Below are 27,598 nucleotides of genomic sequence, written 5' to 3' on the forward strand. Positions count from 1 at the left end.
CTGATTTAAAGTGCAACAATTAAATCTGATAGTTCTTGTACATCCATAAGTGCTGTTCCTAGAAGACATGTCGTTCAGATTATGCCTTGCATTTGTAAAATCTGTCATTTTTTAGTACCGTTTTGCTTTATTAACTAAAATAAACTGTACAAAAAGCTGTAGAGTTACATTAGCTTTGAACAATGTAGGATACACGTTCTCTGCCAAACTTTAGTGTGCAAACATTTTACATTTTTTTAAAGTGACAAAATTAAGCCAACCTTGAAGTCAGAGTTCATTACTACATTACAAAACAGGAGACTAGATACGGCAAAAGAAATTCCCCACTGAAATCAACACCGTTGTATAATTTTATTTCTAATTCTTAAAAAAATATAAATGAATTTAGAAGAGAATCACAGTATAAGGGCCCTAACATATTAGACCATTACAAGGTACATAAAAATAGAAGACACAGATTTCTTTGAAACTTTAATCCTTTGATTAAGCAGCAAGCATATCACTCTCCAGGCAAACACTGCTTAAAACAAACCCTACCCCCCAAAAACAGGACGTGCAAACTGTATGCACATATTCTGCAAAGCACACAATAAAGACATTTTGCTATGTACATACTTACTTAGTACTACAAATGCTAGGAGTTCCCTACTGTGTGCTACAGCGTATGTAAATTAAGAAATACTACCTATCTCTGACCCTCCCTCCCCCCTTCAAATACAGCACCTTTGCCCAGTTATAGAATATTTAAACAAGATTAAACGGAATTACAATGTACTGAACAGCTTTATAGCAGTTGGTGGTGGCCAACTGTACTGCAACACCCAACATTCTGCATACTGAAGTCTATCGACAAGAGACAAGACAAAAATTAGCAAAGGTACAATACACACACCTGGGAGACTCAATGCTAAAAAAAACCAAAAAAACAACCAAAAACCCCCAAAAAACCCAAACAAACGAAAAAAGAAATCCTGAAGATGTATCCTATCACTGTTAACAATTAAACTGAGATACTTAGGATATCAAAATGTACCAGGTCAGTTCTGTATCAGTTTTAAAGGCTGGAGAGCAGCCAGATTTGTGCGTAGCTGGTGAGGGGACACTTAGGACTCCCAGAACACAAGTTTCAGTGACCATGAACTCCTCGGTGCTTGTTTTACAATGCTGCTTTTTTTAGACGAGAGGTCATCTGATGCTCACGTAGTGGCTAAGCATCTACTCTGATGCAAAAGAAAAGCTGTAAAAAGGACCTTTTGTATGAGGCCTCAGCACACTAGTGAAAGCTGCTCGGAAAGGAAAGTCTCTCAAGTTTGGTCTGGAAATGTTTTTAAATGAAGAACTAAACCATAAAGGTCAACACCTTAACTGCAAGTCAGGCCACAACTATCAAACTTCAATACTAGATTTACAAATGAAATAGGATCTGATGCTATAAGAACTTCCCTTTGCACATGAAAAAAGACTTAGGCCAGCTGCTAAACTGATCGGTAGACCATTCAATTTATCTGTGAAAAAGCCTGGGGAGAGCACATTCCATTTTCAAATAAAGTCTCATTTTAGTCAAGGGCAAATCTAGTTAATAACAGAATGGATTTAAAAGGATTTTCAAACATCATTTCAGCTATAAGCAATAATAATTTTCTACAATAGTATGGTAGTCAATGTGAATGTCATTACATAGTCAAGAATGCAATATTTTTCAATAGTTTGATTCAGATCACACAGTTTCAAACACTGCTACCCAAATTTGCAGCCTGGTTTACTTGGAGGGTAGAGGGATCTACTTTAAAAAAAACCCAAAACCAAAACAAAAAACCACCCCAAACAAAAACACTAACTAAAACAACCCCCCAAAACACTGCTGTGCATAAATCAAGGTTTCAGACAAGAACAGTTTAATGAATGCAGTGGAAAGAAAACCTTTCAATCTCCTAAAATTTGGAAACAATAATTAATACCTAAATGCAGATTTTACTTAATCAATAACACAAACCAACCAACCCCCCCCCCCCAACAGCCTCAACCCAGCTAATAACTCCACCAGAAATAGCAGAAATCAAGAAATAATCATTTAACAGTAAGACTGGGCCAGCAGCAGGTAACTCTATTGCCACAATATTCTCCTACCACCATCAGCCTCTATACTTCACTCATTAATTCTTAGGCAAGATATCAATGATCTAATATGTGTGAACTGCAGACAGGCATTCTCAGAGGAATGAAATTCTACTGTACTTAAGTTAGAAGAATTAGTGGAATAACAAATTAAATTAATGGTTCTTGCTATATGGTTCCTCTCCTGTCATCCCCCTGGGTGGTGGGAGTTACTGCCTCTCTCTCCACCCCAGCCCACAAGAGAGATTGCAGCAGGGAACTGGACTCCTGTTTTCAGTTAACTTCTATGAGTAGAACACGCGTGAGATTTAGTAAGTTTGGTACAATAGCTCACTGAGTCTTCAGAATACTCTTTCAGAGGAGTATTTAATAAGACAGTACCTTTTTAAACAAGAAAAAATGTTCTGGGAAAAACATGAAGAGAAGAAACACCTACATTTTACAAGTGCGTGAAATGCTCCTACTGTTATCTAAACAGGGCCAAAAATTCTGACCCGAAGGCCATTTTTTTTTTTTTTTTGCACTAAAAAGTAAAAAAACAACAACAAACAAACAAAACACACACACACAAAAAAACCCAACGCTACATTTAAGTCTCCTACAATATTACCTATTCCTAGATTTGCCAGACTACTTTCCTGTAGTTAGATGCTTGACTACAAAGAACTGTAATAAAATAAATAGAGTAAAAATCAGTTAAACAAAATCTTGGTGTGTTGAACATTTATTCATTTAAGAAGTTAGCTTCCTTCAACAGTTATTCATATAGAGGAGGGCTGTATTGTAGGCATTGTTCTGCTGTACAAGTCTTCGACATAAAAATATTTTTATACAGGTGGTCATTCACGTGGTTCCGTTTCTAGTTATTAGCTTGCTCCTCTGTAAAACTGGTCTGATACCTGTGAAGGCTTGCTCTTTTCTCCCCTTCATTATTTGGAAAAAAAAAAGTACATTGATATAATTTTTCAAATGTAGGAGTTAGCATAATTCCGCTTTATTTCTTCAGTGCAGAGTGGACTGGGATTCTGTCTGAATTCCAATGAGCGAGGGTGGCTGCTGGCCGCTAACCGTGGTTAACACTGGCCTTGGGTTTAGACGAGGAGGCATGGAATTAGCTGGGCGGATGAGCGGTGGGGGAGGCTGATTTAGAGTCGGCCTTGGCTGAATAAATCGCGCCTGCTGTTGAAGTGGCGGAGGCTGACGATGGAGAGCAGGAGCAGCAGGAAGCGCTGGACGAAGTAACGGGGGCGGCTGATTTAAAGTTGCCATGGGAGCGGTAGGTGCTGGAGCAGATGCCTGTGCTGGAGGTGAAGGGCCTAAACACTGAGTGGCCGGAGTGCTTTGTGCCTGCACAAAGGACAAAGACAAGACTGCGTGAACAGCCGTCCCAGCCAGAACGCGATGCAGTTGGGCTGCCACTGTCCACTACACAGGAAACAGCATTTAAAAAACAAAAACAAAAAACTGAGAAGTTACTGAAAAGAAATCACCAACCAAAACATTATAGACAGCAGAACTAAAAATATTTACGAAGCAAGAGTCTTCTTTCTAGAACAAGAACTGTATTTTAACAATAAAACAGTAACGTGATCGTCACTATGAAAGGTGCAGTCCTGCTCCCAGCTGGTTAACGACATTGGCTGAAGTTCTATGCAAGCTCATCATCATTCTTTAGAATGTGGTTTGCCACTCCACACCAGTTAACCTTACATTATATCACTAAATAAAATGCTGTTCCTCAACCCATGCTTACTTATTTCTGGTACACAAAACACACCTCATCTTCTTCATCAGTGCTCTTTCCTGATGGCACATTAGAAGTATTTTTTGTGTCCTCCCCTAAAGCAGAAGCATCACCATTAGAAGCCAGGGTTCCTTGTTCCGCTTCCCATTCCTGCAATACCTCCTCTAAGTTAAACCGACGCCTGTAGTTTACAAAGAAGTTCTTCACTTGGCCAACAGTCTTGTTGCCAATTACATCTGCAATAGCTTGAAAATCTTTACCATATTTTCGGACACCTGGAAGGCAAAGTAAATAACATAGCTGTGAAGAATCAGTCAGACACAGCTACGTGTGATGTATTTATAGAGAGAACCTATGGGACCTGCAAACCAAGGACTCACTAATTAGGAGGACTTCTCAATTAGGAGAAGGCCTCAATTTCCATTAAAACAAAATAATTTTTAATTGCACAGCTATCAACATACAAATCAAGAACTTTATTAAAAGGTCATTACCCACTCTTCTTAAAGATCCTAGCTTACTCACCAAGCCTCCCAACCTGAAACCAGAGATCTGGCCTGTGATGAATAAAGTCAATCCTTCAGTGTGCTTGCAGCAAGGGCAGAAGCCCAAGACAAGTTCAAGATGGGGAGAGAGGGTGACCGAGCATGTGTGTACAGCTGTAAACAGGGTATAACACTAGAAATGTCAAGTGACAAATGTTGACGGCTTCTATAGGTTCCCTCCGTGCCAGCTGCATGCAGATGTTTCTTGGCCCACAACCTGTGCAGCAGGAGTGGTAGAGGGCAGTAGCTACTGGACCAAGCACAGGGGAGAACAGGGGGGCACAGTTCCGTAAGTCACGATATACTGCTCATTCCTCCACTTGTGACATGCTCTACTAAGGCTATGAAGAGCAACCGGCAAGCATTCACCTGACAAAGTCTTTAAAGCTTTCATTCACCATTTGAGCTGGGTAGAAGAATCTGGGGTTTTGGGACAACCACCTTGGGGAATATAAGCTATTGGTGTCTGTTTATAAGACAGCCCAGCACAAGCCTCCAGGATCAAATCCCCCAGCAAGAAGCAGCATGACAGAAGATCTTTGCATCATTCCTTTCATTCATTTTCATATGGACATCAGTAGGTCACTCTTGTTTACAAGCACTTCACAAGAAAATGCTGCTTGTCCTTTCCAAAAATCCCAGCATGTGCTTTTTGAAGTTCTAAAACTACATTTGCATATAACACAAAAAAAACCCCTTGAGTACAGCATTCTGTAGTTTTTAACCTAAAATTGGAACTATAATCTAAAGTTTATGGATTTTCTCTGTTGCATTTAGGGTATGTGTCTAGTTCCTCCTCTCTCCTGCTTAAGGAAAAAAAAAAAAAAAAAAAAAAAACCAAACTTCAAACTCTCCAGCATCCTAAACCACAGCTTTTAGCTGCACAAAGTATATTTTTAATCACAAGTGTCCAAAAGTTTGGAGACTAGAAGAAATAAAACAGAGTTTTATTCCAGGCTCAGTAAACGGAAGGCTAATTTTTTGCTCTCAGCTATGCACGAGTGAATTACAGTTTGACTCCTTCTGTGAAGCTCCTGATAACTAAACTCATTTGGAACATATTACAGTGCTTACAGCACAGGCACTCTGTCTCATTACAGAAAGAGAAATTCATGCCTCACTTCAGAAAGTGAAGCAAAGGATTCAGAAAGGGAGAGTTGTTTCAAATCTGAAAGCTATGTTACTTTTCAACCTAATTGTGAAAAGTATGACCTTCAGCTTGTTCTGCTCTTTTCTACTTTCCTCGTTAATAGGCACTTCTGATGTGGTAATGTACACTCACTGCAATTTAAGAGAAAAGTTCAGCTCTAGGATAATAACAATTTCTGTAGCTGAAGCTGATGTTGCAGCTGTCAAGAGCCCAGCTACATTATTGAAGATCTTTTCTGGGGCACACAAAAGAATCCAACTATCCTGACTGCAAGAACCTTGAAAAGAAAACAAAGGGACCTCGCAGAGCCATGTGGGAGGGCATGTATCCAGGCAAAGCGAAGACAGGGATGTGGCTCTGTGCTTTATCAGTTGTACAAGGTATCAGCTCTACTCCTTAAAAGCTGCGTGCGCCCACTGAGCACTCCCTCCAGTGTTTTAATATTCTTTGATTGCCCTACCATTACCACCCTTACTAATTTATAACGATCATTAAATGTCCACTGCAACTTATCTAACATTCTGTATAATTAATCAAGTGAATAAAGTACCCAGCAGAACAAAGCACATTTTTGTCTGAAACCTAATTCAGACTTTTACTGATTTCAGCCTTTTCTGTTACTGTGCTGTCTATACTTCTTCCTTCCCCTTAATCTGCGAAACGACTAAGCCTGTTGGCTAACTTCAATTGAAGCTGTCAAAAATAAGGTCTTAAAGCCTATTTCCAAGCAAACAGCTTGAAAACAATGTATCTTGCCTTCACTGAGAGCCCAACTGTAAGAACTATCTAAGGAAAATAAAATTTCCTTCGTTTAGCTACACACAACACTACTCATTTTGGATTCTTTTCAGAGCGTTATGTAGTACTGCTCTAGCATCACCAGCATGACTTCTACACAACGATGTAGCAGAACCCTTTTAAGCTGCAACAGAAACAGAGGAAGTTCAATACATGTTTATGAAAGTTTTATGCGTAAGGTGCTGGCATATCTGTAAGAGTTAATGCCAACTCATCATCCCTTTCAAACTGGTGCACATTACTTACACATCCTTCTACAAACTCTGTGCTAAACACCACCCAAATTATTTCTAGAGGGTTTAATCTGTTATTGAATAATTTTAGTAGGTTGCTGAAAGTGAAGCTCAAAAGATGACTGCCTAGCCTCACTTCACATGTATGAATGTCTTTCTCCCAGCTCATCTGAAAGTAGCCCTGATGATGGGGGTCCTTCAGGCTCTTCAAAACTTTGCCCAGTTGCAAAGGTGCACTTGAAGATGTGCGTGCTCACTATTACAATGTTTCATCTTGCATGTCTAACTCAAGAGAAATTCATAAATTCAAGTTTGATGCTGTCTACGCTGCTTAACGCTGCTAACAAAACATTAGCCTGGGTCCAAAGCAATATAATACAGCACCACAATGAGGCAGAAATAGTTAATGGCAACCTCCAGATTATGAAAGCTGCAGTTTCACTGTGATGGGATTACAGTGCTCCTGGCAACTCCCTTACATAGAGTTAGATGCCGGTTGTCCCAGCTGTTTTCCACTGCAATGCTATGAAAGTCATGCACTGCTTTTCAATTCAAATTTTGTTGTTTTGAACAAGTCTCAAAACATTTTTGCAATTGCAATTTTCATATGGCTGAGATCTTAGTTTGAAAAGATGATCATGCTCATACATTTCTACACACAGATAAAGTTTGTAACTTAAGAACACCTCAAGTGATGAACTGGCCCATTACGTTCAATAACTATTGAGACAAAGTTGAACAGTAACCTGACAACTTATACTGCAAAAGATCGGCTCAGAGATCATAAGTCTGAGTCCACAACCCCACTGTGGGCAGCCACGCTGCTTTTAAGATCACACACTCAGCTCTATTTTAAGGTGGGTTTTTTCATTACCTTTTCTTTAGTTACTGCAAATCTCTTGAGATTAGCCCACAGATGACAAGAGTTTTTTCATGTTTAGGAAAAACAGTACCAAAATTGTATTACTGCAGACTACTTTCTATGATTTCCATGGTAGGATTTAATGTCTGAATTCAAGTGAACAAATCATAGAAGTGCCACCTACCTTCTTAATGGTTATGATTTCTGTAAAATGATTAAAAGCACATGCCAAAACGTATCAATACATTTGATAAAATAGATCTATTTTAAATGTACAAACTACATGTCCCCATGCTTAAGTCAACTTCAAGTTCAAGTTCAAGCCTAACACGTATTATGGCAGCTTTTAGTACAGCAACCTTGGCTACTTTCTTTTAAAAACAGAGTCAGGGCAAAAGACAGCGTGGCTCCTTCATGCATAAGTCTACTAGCTCAAGCAATTATTTTGAAGCAAGACATCAGGGTCCGTAGCCTGAGGGACAGGAGGTTAATACCTACAGCACTCTCATTCCAGGAGGGAGACTCTACTACCAGGCAGTAGGCAAGGGAGAGACAATAAGAATACTTTGTCCCTGGGTGTTAAGGTGCTCTCCCATCTCCATTTTATACGGTGGCAAAGGAAGGGGACGAAAAAGGAAACAATACATGTAACAAGCACATGTAAATTCAATGAAAACAGGTTTCTTCCAGAAGGCCTGATTTCTCACCCCACCCTAAAGTATTGAGGCTGACTACCTTTATAAAACATGAAACATTCCCTAAAGAAGAGACCTGAAGACTAGAACTCCTCTCCAGGGAGTCATCACCAACCCTCATTCTTTTGCCCACGCTCCAGTTTTATTATTTACTTTGTCAGTCACATAGCGCCATAGCTTAACGAAAGCTCAATGCACTCTTTATCACTTCCCAAACTGATGCTTAGTGAGAGCTCTGATAACTAAACTATGCAAATGCAAGATGGTTTGAATCCTTTCATGCTAAGGCAGGCACAATGAACCTGGATTCCCCCCCCCCCCTCCAGCAAGCATTCTCCTTACTACACTACCATATTAAAGATAGGCATCTCCTTCAGTTGCATTTGGGAAGAAAATAAAAAAGTGAGCATGTTAGCAATACTGAGAGGATGAACTTAGGACAGAAAACAGTTTGGAGATGCAAATCCCAGTCTGAGGCATGTAAGTTGACTTCAGACACACCATGCTCTTCAGCATTTCCATTCACACTTCAAAATAAACCTAACTTTAGGCTCAGTCATCTGGCCAATAATTACCAGGTCTGGCACACCTGACAACTTTACACTGATATCCTGATCCAACTGAAAGTTTTATACTAAAATTCCATCTTTCATTTTAAAGAGGTGAAGAATACAGAGAAATAAAGCTGATGTGTATAACTGAGCTGATTATATTATCTTAAAAAAGATGTTCCATAGAAGCGAGTCAATATATAGCGACTTCAAGACAGCATTAAGCTCTCCAGGTATTTCCCTTGCATGTTCCTTGATTAGGCAGTGCATGTTAAAGCAAGACGAGAGTCCGTTTTCCTTCATATAAATGAAATAACTGTCAATTAGCTGTATCAATAGCCAACTAGAAAATGCTGGTTTTTTTCTCCAATAAGACTGTTAGTCAAGTATCCATATCCAGCTTCAGACTCTTAAAAGGCCTCCACTGGGTAGATATCTGCTCTTTTATTCCCTCGTGAACAGAGAAAATTAACAGTATAGCAGTTTTACTTCTGCTTTTTCCTACTTTAAAGAATACGGAGACACGTCTTAATGTTTGCTTCAAATTTTATTACTTCAACTATTCCTTCAGTGTTCCACTCTAGAGAAATTAATGTAAAGTGATTTAGAAGATCATTGAAGGGACTTCGTGGTACTACTACAGTTGTTAAACCCAGCTTAGCTTTTCTATTTGAGATTTAATATGGGTAACTGAAAGACTAGTGTCATGTTGCTTGAATGAATGCCCTAAATATTCTCACTAGTTTTGCTGTTTTCCCAGTGACTTTCTTGTAAGACTAGATGAAGTTTAGCTTTTCATTAGAGGGAAAGACAAACATAAGCCTGAGTACCTCTTCAAATCCTTTGCATCAGATTTCAAGTCGCTACTACTATTAACATACCTTGTACTGCAAGAAGCTGCTCTTCTGTGGTCCAACGGGCATTGATTTTCTGATTAGACTATTAAAATCAGAAAAATGGCACAAAGATCATTAAAATGTTTCACAGCTGCAAAATATCTGAGCATCAGAATGTGTTTTACTTGCACTGCATTTTGTAACATAGGTAAAAATCTCTTGCTTATAAGCCATAAATTTACAGTTTAAGATTGCTTTCATGAACAGGAATCCCATTTAAGGATTTGAGCTTAGAACTACACCAATAGTTTTTTCCTCTGTTTTACTGCAGTCCTTAATATCAGCTATATCATAACTTATGCACAAGCTAATGATCTTTATGCAGACGGAATTTGAATTTATAGTTACATTTATCTAAACTATTAGGACTTGGTGTCCGGAGTGTTTTGCATTCACATTATGTTTCATATCCAAGCCTTTAAAACAAGCAAAAAGAGAACTGAATAAATTATTCACTTTGGATGCCCAAATGTATATATAGTCATGTTTTCACACAGAACATAGAACTTACTGCTAGCAATCTACATTAGCTACTTTTAATAGGAAAAAACCCCATATATCAGGGCTCAATTTCAGCTCCCTATAGTCATGAACAGACATGGCATTCCAGTTTCTTATGCTTCTTTATTCAGCCAGTTGCCATAAAAAAAGCCTACGACTAATTTCTTGTAAAGAAGCCAGACAGACTCACCCCTGCATGTAATTCAATGGATCCTGTTTAAGGGGCTACCGAAATGCAAACACTGTGCTGCAGCAAAACACATTTCTGTAGCTTCCCACTAATGTAAGTGCAAGGCCACAAGTTCTAATATTTATTCTGATTTACCTCAGGAGGTTTGAATTCTTCAATCCCGCCTTCCATTTTCTGTTTAAGTGCACTGTTTACTTGCTTAGCATTTTGAACCTTGGTCAAAAACAACAAAGTTAATCAGCTCCACAAAGAAAGTTGGTCACTTTACACATATATCTTCACTAGGATTGCCACAAGTGTACCTCCTAAGTTAGAAAGAGAAATATTATGGTTTAAGGCTTCACTACTTTTAACTGTTTAAAAAAAAAAAATTAAAAAAATACAGCACAGTTTACTATGGAGAGAAAAATATTTAAGCCAGTCTTTCAAAAAGAACAGTTTGTCTGCAGGAATATTAGAAGTAGGACATAACAAGCAAGTTTTGATAATGATGCATATGCTCTTGAAGAAGAATGCAAAATATTCTAGACATAAAACTTGGTTCTTAGAAATCTAAGTGAGATGTACTGTATACATTAACTTCTTCTTTCTCCAAAAAGCACTTAAAAAAACCCATAAAGATTTACGAGATGTTTCCAGTTAGTTCCTTCTGACAGACTGCTTTTTATTGACCTTAGATCATCATGATTTCCTTTAAGAGTGATTCTTGAAATGATTTAAAATATTTAAATAAAATATCTTAAGTCTATAAAAAGGAGAGAGCTTCCAAATCGTACATGTACATATCTATTAACCATTTAAACCTGACAGTGATGCACATAAGGTAACATAGGTAAGAAAATAGTTTTGCATACTATGGTGCACAGCTATTACAAGTGTTCTTTAAGTATGGACACAAAAGCAGACAACTCATGGGAGATTCCAAAGGCTGCGTCTCTGAGATCACTGCAAGAAAAAAAGAGAAACACAACCTCAAGGCTGTAACTCACCTACACTTAGGCTAAAGAGTGAAACCCACCTATGCTATTTAGCCCCAGAGTCCTGCTGTGACAGAAAGAAGCATATTTCTCCTGTAAAAGAATACAAGGGAGCAAAAACCCCACAAAACTCTTTATTCACTCCATGATTTTGCAACATGGCAGCTCTTAGCCATCTATAAGGAGGCAGAAATTCCAGCAGATAAGCCTTGACTTTGTAGCCCCATCGCTCCTAGAAAGCAAGCATGCACATACTGCTGTACCCTTAGAAGATGAATAGATTCTGTGTTTCAACTTTAAAGTGCTGAAAGTTAACTTCTTCATGCAAAGGATGCAGGCAATTGTCCTCTTAAAGGTGAAGACTACAACGCTTTTCTAAATTTAATAAGAAGTAGAAAGCTCATCAATTCAAACAGAGAAATAACTAGGCCCATTATTTCCCTCCCCCCAAACTTTCATCGCATGTGGGGAAGGACATCCAGAAAAACAGCTACAATTTTAAGCATAATAAACATAACTTCCACTGCTTCATTGGTCTTATTCTCACTTGTCACACAAATATTTTTAACAAAGTTTAAAAAAAAAAATCAAATCAAAGGTGACTTCAGTTTTCTCCTGTCCCCAGATCTGTAACATTGTTTTCATGCCATATTCCCCACACACTTTTTTTTTTTTTTTTTTAAAAAGGCAGTCATCTTGTTTCATGTTATCCACAAGAGCAGAAGAACATAAAAAACAAAACCAAAGAATAGCGAGTCAGCTAGTGTCCAGCATTTCTGGTGATAACTGTGGAATAAATTAGGAAGACTCACATTAAAGAAGTTTCAGAATCTTCATAGATAATCTTCAAAATCATTACAATCAGAACAATCTGAGATGAAAACAAAACAAGACCAATAACCCATGGTACCTGTCGCTTTAATGAGATTAGTTCCATATCCAGCTGTCTAAGAATTGTGTTGGCTGCATTGGGACTACAGGAAACAGCTATCACATCTTCCTGGGTCAGGTACATGCCTTTTGGTGGACGGCATTTGGAACGCTGAGAATGGTGACGATGCTGCAAGCTCTGATACTCTCTTCTACCCAGACCTATTTTGCTGGTCTGAACAGGCTGCTCATTATTGCCCTTTAATTTACAAGAAATAAATCATTAAAGAATAACAGTATCTTATATACAACTTTAATAAAGTATCATATAGCATTGTAATGTCATATTTGCGACCAAGAAAACTTAAGCTAACATCCTCCTCTGCATGTAGTATCCAAACCAAGTCTTGCAGATGAGCTGATGGAGCATACCAGTCATTTGCTGGATAAGCCTCCATTACTCATAGAAAGGCAAGTTTTCAAAACTCCCCCTCCCTTTCTTTCTAACATGGCTGAAAGTACAATACATGGTATAGAAATCAGAGTCTGAATACTGTGAAAGAGGGCAAAAATCAAGAACCTCTTATGTAAATGGAAGGTAAAGAAAAAAAAAATATAGATGTATTATATATATAAAAGTGTTTAAACCAAGTAATTAGTTAATTTACACATTTATTTCTGGTCAGATATGAGGAGTTCAAGTGAAGATCAGGGGAGAAGAATGAGGGGAAGTCAACCAGGACTGGCAAGAATGCAAGATGACACTTTTCCCTGCTGCAAGTACTCTAACTTGGAAAGCAATAGTGCTGTTCGCTTTGGGTAGGGACTTCAGATTTAGAAGAGAGAGGATGGATTTACTTCTGCGTCATTATAAAGATCCATGTAATTTAGCCTTAAGTCTTTGTTGTTCACTTTTTTGAAGGGGAAAGGGATAGCAAAAAGGAGATGCAATCTTTGTAGCTGCTGTTTCGATATGTTTGGACACCTAAAAATGTCAGCTTTGTCTTCAATGCACATTGCTGCACAACAGCTAGTCTGCATGTACATGACTCCCATAGAGCAACCAGGTATGTTCCCTACAGACCAGGAGTAGAGAAGCAAAAATTACTTTCCCTGCAAGGATTTTCCAATTCAAAGCAATGCTAAGTACCAGAACAGAGATGGGATTCAGACTTTTTGCTACTTCAAGCAGGTCCCTACTGCTCCTCTCTGCTGGTACCTGTGCAGGTTAAGAGGAGGTGGTCATCTGATCACAGTGAAGAGAAAACCAATTGCAGCAGCCATTATTATTTTCTGTAGCATTAGTACAGATCAGCAAACAGTATTTTGCTCTACTATGCTTGACCTTCTGCCACATCCTCTTCCCAGCTAATGTAACATCTTAATCCACTCTACAGACTTCATAGAGGCAATCTTAAAAGCACTTAAGATATTTGCTCTTTCTTAGAAAGCTGATATAGAGCCTTACATCTTCGACATCTAAAAATCCCAAGGTTAAGTTTACTTCTGACCAATTTATACTATTTGTTTTTTGGTTCTGCATTGCTCTTTCAGTATGAAATTGCAGGTCTTGTCTGTTCAATCTGGATTTAAAGTGAAAATATTCTCTCAAGCTTTTGTCTTGCCAAGCTAGAGTGTTTGGATTGTTTTAGTTTTCTCTGGTAACAGAAAGTTTCCATTGCTCTGCATGTTCAAGTAGCCTACTCAGTTTATATTTTGCTTAGGAAGTAGAAGTACACAAATCCTACCAGAAATACTAGATCACAAAATTATCTTATGTAGATCCAAATAGCTCATCAGAAACTGCAACCGGTTTGTCCTAGAAGTCTATGAACACACTACTTTCATTATGGACTGCGTATAGTGATTCAAACAATAACTAAGGAAAGTAAATTGAACAAAATAACCCTTATTTAGAAGTGGCTTAGGCAGCAACTCAAATCAACAGATTGCAAGAATATTGTTACAACAGCAGAATAAAAAGTAATAATGTTCATTATTGGACCTTGTGCCATTTCAAATTCTAAAAAAAACATCCTGGCATGTTAAAAAAATAAAAATCTCAACTCCTTTTAGAGAAAGGGTTAATTGTAATTGTCCTTCCCCCCCCCCCGAGGCAGTTAAATAAAGTGATACATTGAAGGTCACTGCAAAGCTGAGAATGGAATCTCAACCTATCGGTCTCTTACTCAACATCATTTTTGGTAGAACTACAAAGTTTTATTAATAATCCTAGATACCACTTCATGGGAACGTTGAAGTTTTGCACTACTTCTCATATTCTCAAGAAGCATGATCTCTACCATTTTAGGAACATCACAAATGCATTAAGTTGATCGAGGAAACAATCAAGTGTTCACACACTTAACTGTTCATAAATGTTTATCAAAAGAACCCTCAAAAAACCCAAAACCTGAACATACCCCAAACACAGCACTCATCTGTAAAGCTAACAGTCAGTGCTCATTAGAGGAGACAAAAATGGTTTTGTCTACATTTATTAGTAGAAAGCGTCTCAATAAAGGCACATATTAGTTGAAATGCATAACCTCACTGTGGCTTTGAAAGAACAAAAGAAGTTGTTCTTGGAAAAATGTCATTTAATTTTAAAATGCAAACAAAACATTTAGTTTCCAATAATTCACAACCACTAAAACTGTAAACATATTAACAAGACAAAGGTAGAGGGAATGTTGTTTTACCTAGTAGCTACAGCATACATCTTTTACAAAACTTGATGATCTCTCAGGAGATAGTGAAGGTAATGAGAGATGCACTTAAGTCCACAGAATGGCAAAAATATATGATAAAATTTTGTTTCAATCAGAAGTTGTCGAGACCTTGAATACCTAGAACCCCTGTGAATTCAGCAGGCTGCAAGCCAAACCTCTTTACTACAAGTCATATTCTTCACAGTAACACATTCATAGAAAACAAACAAACTGACATTCACCGTTAAGCTATCTGTTACCTCCTTTTTGGCTTCTTTTTTGGGATCATAATCACTATCATTTCCATCCATTGGATGAGCTTCTTCTACGTCATCATCACTGAGGACAGACGATAAGAAGCTGGTCATTTTACCTATTTTTTAACCCCAAATATCAATATGTATCAGGGTAAGACAGAATTATCTACTCTAAAATATCTACTCTAAGTATATGTCATCTCGAAGTTATTTGTAGTTTTCAAAAGAGAGCTGTTACAAACATATTCCCTTCATTAAATTATAATAATTATCAAGATAAACAAGCAGCCCTAAACTCCAGTTGCAGAATGACTTTGAGCAGTGCTGGTACCACTGCCCAAAAATTTGTTGTCACCTTTCTTCAATTCAACCACTTGTGCCAGCATGGACACTTACACGGTCAACTACACCAAGGCTAGAAATAACCTTTCATTTGCCATGTTAGTTTTAATGGATCAGTTCTCAAACCACTGCACCAGGTGTATGAATAAACCCTTGCTGAAGTCTGTGGGGAGCAAAAGGGAACAAATGTAAGATGGGAAAACACAGGACTGCTTTTTCACCAAAGTGCTCAAAATCTAGCAATTTGGGGGGCAGGGGGGAAATGAAATCTGCTGAATTAAATCAAAGAGAAAAGGCTGAAAAGATAACAATTAGTTTAGCTGAGTCCAACCTAGTCATTCCCACAATATAATTTCTGAATAAATGAATGTAAAAAAAACAATAAAAATGTCTAGTTATTACAAAAAAAACCCCAAATGCTGTATTAGAAGCAAACTTGTTTTCTTCTGTAATTTTTCAGCTATAGGGTCACTAAGTAAGCATACGAATTTTAGATTTCAGGAGTTTTTTTCAGTAACATATAATTAAATAGACCCTTTTGCTCTAGCTAGGCAGTTTTCTGTAGATGTAAAATCATACTTTCCAATATAAACATGATTATGTTACTTATACATTCAACATATTAAATCACTTTTTAAAAAGTGCAAGTTAATACTCAAGTATACTAAGTGCAATATAATTTTAATTTCATAGTAACCACAGGAAATGTCATTCTCTTCTATCCAAGACAATTTAAAACTATTTTGAGCTCTAATTCTCTTTGACTGATAGTAGTTCTAAGTCTCTGTAAGATTTATATTTATATAAAGATTTGTTATAAACAGTACTTGGGCATTCTAATTGCTACAGCTCTTTACAGTGGTTGATCTTTCAGTTTTAATTCCATTGTAGTTCAAAAAAACCCAAACAAAAAAAAAAACCACAACAACAAACACCACCCAGAAAACCCCCACACCCACAAAAATACTCTCCTCCCCACACAGTAATACAGGGTTAGACTTCTCAAATAAAGCATTCTTTCTAAACCACATCCCCAGACTTCAGGTTTTTTAAACCCTTGCTTTTACAGTTATCCATTAAAGCAGTCAAGTGTGTTATTACAACTCACACTGACTGGAAAGATGTAACAGGTACCAAACCCCTTGCTAAAAAGCAGAGACATCACCACAAATGCTCAAACCTAAAAACATGGTTCACGCTGAAACATAATGGCTGGAAATTACTCTGACATCTCTATCTAGAAAGACTTCAGTCTCTGGTTAGTTACTTAAGAATATAAAACTTACCTGTCACCTTGATTATTTCTATTAGCTAGTTTTCGAGCCTGCCGATCCATCAAACTTGTCCTAGAGCGAGTTTTTTTCCAAGAATAGTAATATTTTACAAGGCTTGCAATAGTCTTGTCTGGAAGCTAGAAGAATTCATTAACATGTTATTACTTCTTAAAATTAAAATTCCACCCAAGATTATAATTCTGCTCTATTTACAACCACCTTTACCCAAATATCTTAAATGCATGGATAAGATGGAAAGAAGAGAAGCATTTTGTATACATTTTTAAAAAAAGAGAGTGGGGGGAAAGGCTTTTTTGATTAGAGTGAAAAAGCCATAGGTCCAAGAGATGTGATGAAATTTACTGCTTGTGATTAAAATATTACTTTACCATTTGCTGGATCCTGTGAAAGCTCTTTCCATGGAAGCTAAATGCTTGTTCAAATAGGACCTTATCTTCAACTGTCCATTCATCAGGGAAGGGAGTGAAGTTAGGGAGATCCGCAAGGGACTTCTCAATATTGTGTTTATGCCAGAACAACATGCCGAGAGCCTTTGAAAAGAAATTTAGTCAGCTTTCTAAAATGTTGAGACAAGTTAAATAAAAAACCCACTATTTATTTATTTAAAATAAAATTTGACTACCAGAACCCCTTCTCAAAATATATTTACAGTTTTATTGGCTATGTACTATGGGTTACAAAATTCTCTGTGGAGACAATATGAAGAGTGGGCACATCTGTACTTTATTCGAGCTATGAAAGCTAGACAATTTAAGGTTGGCATGGCAGCAGTAATTCTGAAGTAGCATGAACTAGGCTCATAGGCTCAAATCTGACCTGCTTTCTTTTCTTTACAAGCATGTATCACCTACACAGTTCCTTATAGGTCTTCAGGCCTTTATTAGCAGCCCACTCAAAAAAGAAAATAAAAATACTTTTCAGCAGCCAGAGGATCATCCAAAATGCAAGTCTGAAAGTTCAAAGTGAGAGTGGTCTTTCTACAACTCTCCAATCCACAAATAACAGCACGGCCACTTCCATGTCATGTGCACCTAATAAAAATTGAAATTTAAACATATTTTCTTACATAATTTCATTTCTCGATATTCTTAAAGATTTTTACGCTGATTAGACTTTCTGCCAGAGAATCAATGACAGATTTGATGCCAAGTCTGGCATGGGAACTGGGAAATGTAATCCACTCAGTTTCAACCATAGAGCGCAGACATGATCACCAGTTGTTCATCAGCTCTCCAAACCCCTGATTTCACATCTTCTAATAACTAGGACACAGCAAACCTCTTTTCTTGTTAAAATAGCAAGTGACAAGCACCTCTTGCAAAGATAATTTCTATTCCACTGTGAACAGTCCACAAATATTGTGTACCAGAAGTTGTTTTGATAATCAGTGTTTTTTGTAGACTTATTTTGAGATCCCTCAGTTCCCTCTCTCCCCTAACAAAAGCCAAGCCATAAACAAACATCACCAAACTGGAGGTATTCTGGACAGCATAACATTGGCAGCATCTTTTTCGGATAGAAGTTGACTATCAAGTTTTTGCTATTATGAGCTTCCATCCAAAACTTGACCATACAACTTGTTTTCACTTGCACACCAAATATTTTTTTTTTTGCAATAAGTAATCTCACTTTTACGTACATTGGTTAATTTATGAAGAAAACTGCAACAGAACTAAGTGCACACTAGCAAAGTTTTATCCTGTACTTTTTACAGGATGGTGACTAAAGGTTGTTAAAAAAAAAAGGTGAACTTTTTTGTTACTCTAAAACCTAGAATTTGAGTCAGTTTTCCTGCCTCTGAAAAAACACTCACTTAAAGTTGGTTTGCCTTTTTTGTTTTTAAATATGCAAGAAACCTTTCCAGTGCTGTCCCTATGGCAATTAGTGGTTCAAAACTGTACCATATTTTAATTTCAATATTAAACATTAAATTTGTAAGCTGCTTTCCTGAGAAATTCTTTAGCTAAATATACACACACAATTGCATGACATGCCCAGTGTATCAAGAAACATACCAAACCTTTCAAAAGTGCACATTACAAGCTGAGCATGTCATGAAAACAAAGAGCTCAATCTTTTGCAGAGAATCCAGACCACAACTGTATGCAGGTCCATTTAACTGCAGTGTTTGCTGCCGTGCCTGAAGAGAAACAGCGTTAATTAATGGCAACCAAGGGAAAAAAAAATGAGTTGTGTTATACTTTTATATAAAAAAATCCTTTAAATGAGCACTCTTATTTCATAGCACTTACCTGTTCCACATTGTATCCATGTTTTTCCTTTGCTATTGCTATATATTCATCCACTGCAACAAAGCAATGTCAGAATTATTCTTTAGTACTTTTAGTTCTGCTATAAGGTGACACAGAATTAGCCATCTAACATGGGAAAATAGTCTTCCCATGCCTTAATACACTGTATAGGCCCAGGTCCCCCAAAATGTTAAATATATTCATAGCTTTATTAATAATACACCCACTGTCTTTAATCCAACATTTAATTTTATAAATTTTTGCACAAGCTAATTCTCAGTGAAAAAGATGCTTGCTTTCACATTTTTACTACAACAAAGCCACAGAGGCTCATCATTTATTTATTTAAATCAGAGACTAGCTGTTACTGAAAGGCTATGCCTTCTTGGAACCCGCTCCTAAGAACACAGACACACTGGGGGGACGGACGGACGGACGGACGGACACCTAAGTTAGTATTTAACTGAACTACTTCTGCTGTTCGTATTCCCAAACATGTTAAAAATTAATGTAAAGAGATCCTAGATCAATGATTATGCATATCCTCAATATTAATACAGTTTTCACTGACCAACATTAATTTTAACCATGGCATGAAGTCAGTTTTCAATAGAGAATATGAAAATTCAACATTAGGTCATCAAATTCACCAATAACATTTTTTAAATCATATTTGGCCATACTAGAGCCAGCTTTGACTTGAACACTTGCCATCATTTTGCAGTTAAGTCCTGCTAGTTTTGATCTTCAACGGGTACTTTTTTTTTATTTTTAAAGAAACAAACTCTTCCCATTCACCTTCTACAGTTCACAATTATGTGGCAACTAAATGTAGTTGAAAGGAAGCATAACTGACAAAAGGAAATAATTACATCCTTATTATTCAAATAAACCAGAGATGTCCTTGCCATGAACTGTTGCAGCAAAGAGTTAACTGTACCTTAAAGGAATGAAGAAAGTGAGTGTTCAATAAGCATAGTTGTAGAGCATTTTATTTCTAACTGTTCTGCAGTAGTAGAAGGTGTATTTCCTCAAATGTACAGGGACACAAACCTCTCAATAGGTAATAGGTAGAAACTGTCCAGAGGACCAGGTTCTCATGACTGCATCCTCAAAGTTTACTCCCCTATATTACATATGGGGAAGTTCTCGCATAGGAGGCAGGTTTAAACTAGATTAGACAGATAATTGATCACATTTAGTCAGATGACTCCTGTATTTCAGGTCACTTTTGAAGGGAGAAAATGCTCAGTTTTTCCTGAGCATTCCCCTTGAACTGGGCCTCAACACATCTTTTCTGAATTTATCCACTGCAACTCCTTCTCCTAGAAATTTAGAGCAGCAAGTTCCTCATGTTTAGATATTTTATTCTTTTATTAATAACTAAAAGTTTCACAGGCACTGATGATGATACAACACAGACAGCATGATTTGAAACAAAGACTTAAAATAAGAGAAGGTGATCTTTCCTTTCCCTGGAGTTCTTGAAATAATAATAATAAAAAAGAGCAGCTTTGTGCTTAATTTACTAATTTGCAGTTTCACTGTGTGTAAAATAAAGAGTGAACAGGCACACCAGAGACAATTATTTAGTTATACTTAAGCATCCAAATTCCTAAGCAGGGAAGGACTTACACTTGGCATCTGGAATATTATGATACGGAGACCATACAAGCATCCCTCCATTATCTTTATCAGTGTATTTTGTGGCACCTGTAAGAAAACAAGTAAGTCTCAGTATTTATAAATATGATCTAGAGAACAACTATTCACAGGACAGTAAGTACAAGTCAACCATATTAAGAAGTCCAGCCTAACTACTAAGGGGGGGGGGGGGGGGGCGGAGATCATTAATTCCACATTATTTCCTTAAGACATCGAATGTCTGAATTTGACACTACTCTTATGAGGTTCAATCATAACTGGATATTAGACAGGATCCTGGTTACCACAGTTGGAGCATTAAAGCGCATTGCTAAAGTTGGCATGGATACAAAATTTAGAGGTACTTGTGTTGGAACAGTCCTCCAGAAGTTATGATTTGTCTATTAGTACTTTAACATTTATCACTGTCATAGGAGTATCAGGATCTACTGTGTTAAGTTAGGCTTCCTTAAAACAAAAACCCCAATGATAGGGGGCAGAATACAGTCACCATCCCTGATCCTTTCAACAAGGAACTAGACTAACAACTATGAGAGAGAGATGAACATAATTGTTTCTGGCAGTTTGATTTTCATAGCCATGTAATTTTGATATTCATAGCCAACCAACTTGTGTAGCTATAGAAAGCAGTTAGATGTAAAAGTAATCTTCTTTTCTTTGGCTGTTTTTTTTGGGGGGTTGGGGTTTTTTTTTGGTTGGTTTGTGCTTCACCTCCACCTCAATGTAGCAAGGGAAGCAGTCCAAGTTACCTAACCTATCAGGAGGACAGAGCAATTTTTGCAATACTGATGCAACTTCGTACAAAGCACTAAATCATAGACTCTTTGATTTTTAAAAACATGCTGTAAAAGAAAAGGAAATTCTCCAATACTGGAAAAGCATTAACTAATAGTTACTTTTCATGAATATTTTACAAATGTATGCTACTACATAAAGCCTCTTCCAATCTATTTGTTTACAACAGTTCATCTTGCTAAGACATTGCTCAACAATTGGAGCATTTACACTTGTGTCAGTATGAATTCCTTGAGGAATCACCCTCAGAGGAACTTTCCTTGCATCCTTCTTGGAGAAGGGCAGATTTTTTTTTTATTCAGTGAAACAAATAACTTTTCACTCCATTTTAAGCTTCCACACTTTATATTTAGGTTCTACATCTTGTTGAAGGAAACAAAACAGAACAAATCAATGCTTTGGAAAAGAGAACAACTTAGGGCTTTCTAATTATGTACTGTGTTTTGTTGCTCTTCCCTCTTTAGTTTGGCAGTGTTTTGTGTTTGCTATCATCTTTGCAATCTTTAGATCCATTATGACTGTGAACTTGAAAACCAGTTAATTAGAAAAACTAAAAGAACTCATGCGTCTTCCAAAATGAGATGTGTAAGAGAGATAGCCTAAATACACCATAAACTCTGTAACAAGTTAAAAATGTACATACATTCATAAAGCACCAGTTTCAACGCATAAGCAGTACTAAACTCTGAAAGGATTTTGGTATATAAGAACAAATTCCTTAATATAACATTCTACTTTAGAACAAAAAAGCATGCCATTTTTAGTCATTAGGAACGCAGTATTTCATGAAGAGTAATGCAAACATGTTACAGGCACAACATTTCTCTTCCCACTCAGCTTTTATCAGAAGTAAATGAGTGCTACCCTGTACTCCACTCTAAGAGATGAGGAGAAAACAGGACCATTAGAGAATGCAACCTGAAATTCCGATGTGAGCAAGCAATGTCTAAACTTAACATGAGTATACCCTCAGTTTTTCCTTCAAAAAAAAAAAAAAAAAAAGACACCTGCAGACAAGTGGATATCATGGATATTATCAGCTATTGAATATTCAAGTACTAAAGTGAAAAAACTTAAGTTTCAGAGTCCTATCATTTGCACCCGCAGAAGATCATGCATGCGGTGACACTCCCCTACTGAGGTGCCACCCGCACGTGACTAACGAGTGGCTCCCACCAGAACACCCCTTTATGAAGCAGTGCTTTTTCCCCAGCAGGAAACAGACAACTGTTTCCTTTCAGGTGGCATCTTCACGCTGCCAGAAGGAAAGCAAGGAAGACGAAGGATGGGATGCATACAGGCAGATCTGTGCTCAAAGAAAGGCAGCCTGTCCTCAATACAGGATTGTCCATGGCTACAATACAGGGACCCCTCCATCTCCATATGCAGGACCTTTATCATCCTCCTTTAGGAGAACTGCTTCTTGTCTGTTGTGCCCCAAGCATTCAAGTGACCAGCACTCCCCACCCAAAAAGACTGTGTTGTATCTCAAGGACAACACGATCTTCATGTGCAAGATCCATTCTTACTACAGCCAGTGGCTGGAAATACCATGCAACATGTTAACCAAAGCATGTTAGAAGAGCAGAGTTGTAAGCCAGTAAGAAAAGGAAAAACCATGAGCTACATCTCAAATACAAGTCTCCCCCTGCCCAAACCCCACATTCAAGCCACTTATGAAGAGGCTTCTGCGCTCCTCTGTCGATACCACTCAGAAAATGGGGCTAGCTAAAGACAGCCCTCAGGTGCTCTCCACTGCTTCCAGAACAGAGAAACTGTAGCAGCAAACTGACACTTTCTAAATTTCAGCTTTGCATTAGAAGTTAGGTACACGCAGATAATGCTGTTCTGTCCACGACTTCAAGTACTGAGAATAAAATGAAAATCTGGAAGCATACAAGACTTAATATGGGCATCACAGGGCAGCACGGCAATCTAAAAGTATATTGGTTTCCAGCATACAAAGTACCATTATCTGCTTAAGACTAAGCTTTGAGAGTAGGAACAGAAGCACAGAAACTAACAGGAGGAAGAACTAAATTTCTAAAATAAAGGACTAGAAATCTTAAACATAAATAAGTAAATAAATAAAAAATCAGGGAATGCGAGGACAGGCGGCATGGAATAAATGGAAAATTTTATATACTTCACCACGCCATTTAGTAATTTCAATTTAAGAAAGCCCGTTTTCATATAGGAAGACTAGAGGGAGAAAAGTTACACAGACATACACAGAAATGGATTCCATACGTGACCTTAAAAGGTGCAAAACATTCTTCTTGTCAGCCTCGCCCCCCCCAGCCCTGAGAAGAAGGTAAATAGGAAATAAGTATTTCAGCATTAAGTAAGCAAAATTCATACTAAAGCCTTTGGGAAGTCCAAATCTGAGTAGAATAAAATGTTTCTAGCAGTTATCTCATGTGCGGATGACACAACAGTATGGTGCATCTCCAATGATGGCATTCTCCACTATGCTTTCCAAGAGCATGCAAACAGCCTGCAACATAAGGATACCAGCTTTGTAACATCCTGCTGCATCTATAGGTGGGTCAGAAAGTACAGGCAGAAACAATTTCACCTCAAGAACATAAAGTACTACAGGAAAACCAGCAGGAGGAGACAAAACTCTGGAGTGTGGGAGGTGGTTTACTAACTCAGTAAATTAGGTAAGGAGATTTAGGATATTTATTTTATTAAACCCATTTTTTGCAGTGAGAAAATTGATCTCATTGCAGTAGTACCTAGTGACACTTAAAAATACTATTTCCCTTACAGCTCTACCTGAAGGCTTGCTTGTAAAAAGGGGATGGTGGGGGAATGGGTAAGAGAGCATGTTTAAACTAACTTCTCCTAATTGTTGCTTCCAACCACAATCCACTTCTTCCAAGAGACACTGACAAACAGCTGATTCACTTTTTCTTTAAAAAAATTCTTATTTTATACATGAACTCAGGTTAAACAAAAATGTTTACTACCATCACAACTTTGATCATGAATGTTTTGTCAACGTATTGTCTTAGAGCATTGCTTATGAATATTTTTCAACACAGGCCAAGGGAGGCCAAAGGATTGGTATTTATTCTACTCATGTTAGTATTGTGTGTGTGTACCAGGGGGCTGAATTTGCATCTTAGACTTCTGTCTAGTTTTATTCATCATTGATTCCCTACTCCCACCTATTTGTTTCAAGCGGGTTAAAAATACAGCACGCAAAGTACTGTAAATAAACACACATTCTAAGGTAGCTGGTACACCCTAAAAAAACGGCATTAAAACAATTCCAAGAACAAACAGCATTAACATTAGTTAGAGATTGTGCCTATGTCCATATATGCAAACCTGGAAGTATGATGGAGTGTCCGTTACATCATTTGCTACAAAAAAAAAAAAGTAATCTAAGTGTAGCTACAATAAGATCACAGCTTTTTCTCCAGCATTACTTCCATCTCTAAAAAATGATGCCTCAAGATGCATCGGGAAAAAAAAAAAATCCAACAGATGAAAGCATGAGATCTTGCTGAGATGTCCTCAGATAACCAATCTGCTAACATGGTATGTATTGTACTTTTACGCTTTATGGACTTTTTTTTTTTTTTAAATTTTATAAGACTTAGGTGTTCCAAAAAAAAAAGTTACTATCTTCTTGCCCTAACAATCAAAATGCACACACTAAGAAGAACAATACTATACATCATGCCTCTTACACAAGACTTAAGGAAAGATTTCCATCATTAAGGAAATTGATAAAGTAGTTACTGGGGAAAGAAGCATCAGTTGAATTCCACCCCCCAGGAACACTTAGGAGCTCTAAAAAGTCTAGTTATAAGAGAGCATGAAATTAGTTCTGTAGTTACAAACGCAATGATACTATTGCATATATAGTTTACAAAATTGAAACCACAGAACCTCAGTTGTCCTGCAAGGGGTGAAGAGTTCTTTTCATCAAAAGAAAAAAAAAAAAAAACCTGCTATGTGTTTTTCTAATTTAAGTGGCCTGTAGGAAAAACAAGCCCAGGCTGCAGGTTAGAAATGATGATTTTATTTATGTTTATTTTTATGTAGGCAATGTCAAAATAAAGGGTGTAAACGGTTAGTCTTATTAACAAAGAGACCTAGACTGCGCGCTCCTTTCTAGGGGAAAGGCATTCCCTTATGCCAAGATCACGCATCCATTTAATCCCACCCTCCCCCTTTCTTTCCCCCCGGCCTTTTCTTTGGCCTGTGGGGACCTGCGCCCACCAAGAGGGGCTCGCTCCAGCCTTAGGAGGCACTATGTGAGAAGCTCTGGCCCAATCCTCTTCCGGTAGGAAATCATCTGACACCAATGGAGCCTGTTTGGAGAACAGGAAAGTAGATAGGCTTCATCTGACCACTACAGCAAAACTGATAAACGCTCCTACCGTCTCACCGCTCAGTGTAGTAACGCAAGACAGCATTCTAGCAATTAACTTGCTAAAACCGAGCACCAGGCTATGCAAGCGTATTCCTCAGGGCGGGGTTGGGGGGGGGGGGGGGGGGTGAGGAAGGCGGAGGAGAGCAGCGCAGGCTGCCACAGCGGGGCTAGCGAGGCCACTACGGCACACAAAACCGGGGGCAGGAGTTTCCCACCCCGCGCATCTCCCCCCCAGCGCCCCAGCCAGGTCTGCTCCGCTTCCGGCGGGGCGCAGCGCTTCCCACCCTGCCCCGGGCACAGCCAGCACCCCTCCGCGAAGGGTTTTTTTTTTAAATCACCTCGTTAATATATTATATGCGTTAAAGGGGGAAGGGGGGGAAGAAAAAAAAAAAGCATCCAGCCTTTTTCTGCTTCGCCGCCCGCCGCCGGATACACACAACGCGGCTGATAATGAAGTGCAAATTTCCCACCGCGGTGCCCCCCCGCCCCCGGGCGCGCAGGGAGCAGATGCTGCCCCCGCCAGCCTCCCGCCGCCGGCACCCATCGGCCGCACAAAGGCTCAAAAGCAAAATAAATACAAACCCCGCCGCCGCCGGGAGAGCGCCCGGCCGAGCCCACCCCAGCACCAAAGCCATCCCCTCCCGCCCCGGGAACGGCGCCGGCAAGATGTCAGGTTACAGCCGGGGGGAAGAAAAAGAAAAAAAAAAAAAAAAAAAGGCGATTTACCGGGCTCGAAGTCAGGAATGCGCGCCTGGTATTCCGCTCCGACCCTCATTCCTACATCTGCAACGCAAAGCGGGGAGAGAAATTAACGGCTTGGGTGTCCCCGGGCGGGCGCCCTCCCAGGCTACCGCCGTGCGGCGGGCGGGCTGGCGGACGCGCCGCCCGGGAGCCCCCGCCGCCTCGCCGCGGCCGTGCGGAATAAGCCACCTCCCCCCCCGCCACCCCGCCCGCCGCCGCCGCGGATTAAGCCCCGACGACCGCCGGGGAGGGGGCCGGAGGGGGAGAGGGGGGAGTTTATTTCAGCGGAACAATGGGGACGGCGGCGGCTCCCGGCAGACACTCCCCATCGTTAAGCACCGCGGGGCCGCCCGGCAGCCGCGGGGCCGCGCTGCGCGTTCCCGCGCCCCCCCCCCCCCCCCCCCCGCCCCGACAGACGCGGCCGCGGCCCGGCCCGCCGCAGCACAGACGCGGCGGCAGCGGCGGAGGAGCAACGGCGGCGGCGGCAGCGCCCGCACCGCCCCGGCACCGGCGCGGGGAAGGGGGAGGCGGCTCGGCTCGGCTCGCCGCCCCTCCCGCCGCCTCCGCCGCCACCCCCCTCCCCCCGCTGGCGGGGCGGCCCGGGGCCGGCCCCAGGCTCGCACCGTGCTCGTCGCCACTGTCACCGCCGCCGCTCTCCGGCTCCGAGTAGTGCCCGTTGGAGGGGCTGCTGCTCTTGGTGCCGTTGGGGGCTGCCCGGCTCTTGCCCCCCAAGAGCTCCGCTCCCTTCTCCATCATGCCCGGCATGTCAGGGCTTGGGGGGGGGAGCGGGGGGAGAGCGGCGGCAGCACGGGCTGCCGAGGGGGGGAAGTTAATACGGAGCCGCCATGTTGCCCCCTCCCCGCCCCCCCCTCGGGCCGCCGCGGCGCCGGCACCTCCTCCCCCCTCACACCGCCCCCCGCCTCCCCGCGCCCCCCCTCCCCCGGCGCCGCGCAGCCCCCGGGAATCCCTCCGCGCCGGCTCGGCCGGATCTAGCCGAGGGGGCGGGGATGCCGGCGGAGC

At 39.7% G+C, this 27,598-nt stretch overlaps 1 protein-coding gene across 5 annotated transcripts; it reads right to left on the reverse strand.

The window, feature by feature from the left end:
- Positions 1–27,427, reverse strand: RCOR3 (REST corepressor 3). 5 transcript variants are annotated; one of them, XM_082307065.1, is made up of 12 exons: positions 27,202–27,427; positions 26,564–26,620; positions 20,620–20,697; positions 18,985–19,037; positions 17,101–17,262; positions 16,724–16,848; positions 15,099–15,177; positions 12,168–12,386; positions 10,416–10,493; positions 9,575–9,632; positions 3,893–4,134; positions 1–3,462 (listed from the first exon to the last, which is right to left on the reverse strand). In XM_082307065.1, exons 1-12 carry the CDS (start codon positions 27,341–27,343, stop codon positions 3,118–3,120), a joined length of 1,638 nt encoding a protein of 545 aa, XP_082163191.1. In that variant the 5' UTR covers positions 27,344–27,427; the 3' UTR covers positions 1–3,117. The 5 variants fall into 5 exon arrangements, with proteins under 5 accessions (XP_082163191.1, XP_082163190.1, XP_082163192.1 ...); XM_082307064.1 differs by having other exon boundaries at positions 15,081–15,177; XM_082307066.1 differs by lacking the exons at positions 26,564–26,620; positions 27,202–27,427 and adding an exon at positions 23,700–23,773 and having other exon boundaries at positions 15,081–15,177.
- Positions 27,428–27,598: the final 171 nt, after the last annotated feature.

This window comes from Platalea leucorodia, assembly GCF_965183815.1.
Source record: "Platalea leucorodia genome assembly, chromosome: 3".
NCBI lineage: Eukaryota > Metazoa > Chordata > Aves > Pelecaniformes > Threskiornithidae > Platalea > Platalea leucorodia.

Excerpts from the sequence above, each read along its gene's own strand:
- RCOR3 (XM_082307064.1), bottom strand. The coding sequence starts at position 27,343 with ATGCCGGGCATGATGGAGAAGGGAGCGGAGCTCTTGGGGGGCAAGAGC. Across the intron at positions 16,849-17,100 it reads TTCACAGGATCCAGCAAATG|CTTCCAGACAAGACTATTGC; the intron begins GTAAAGTAATAT and ends GAATTCTTCTAG. Across the intron at positions 10,494-12,167 it reads TAATCTCATTAAAGCGACAG|GTTCAAAATGCTAAGCAAGT; the intron begins GTACCATGGGTT and ends TTTTTGACCAAG.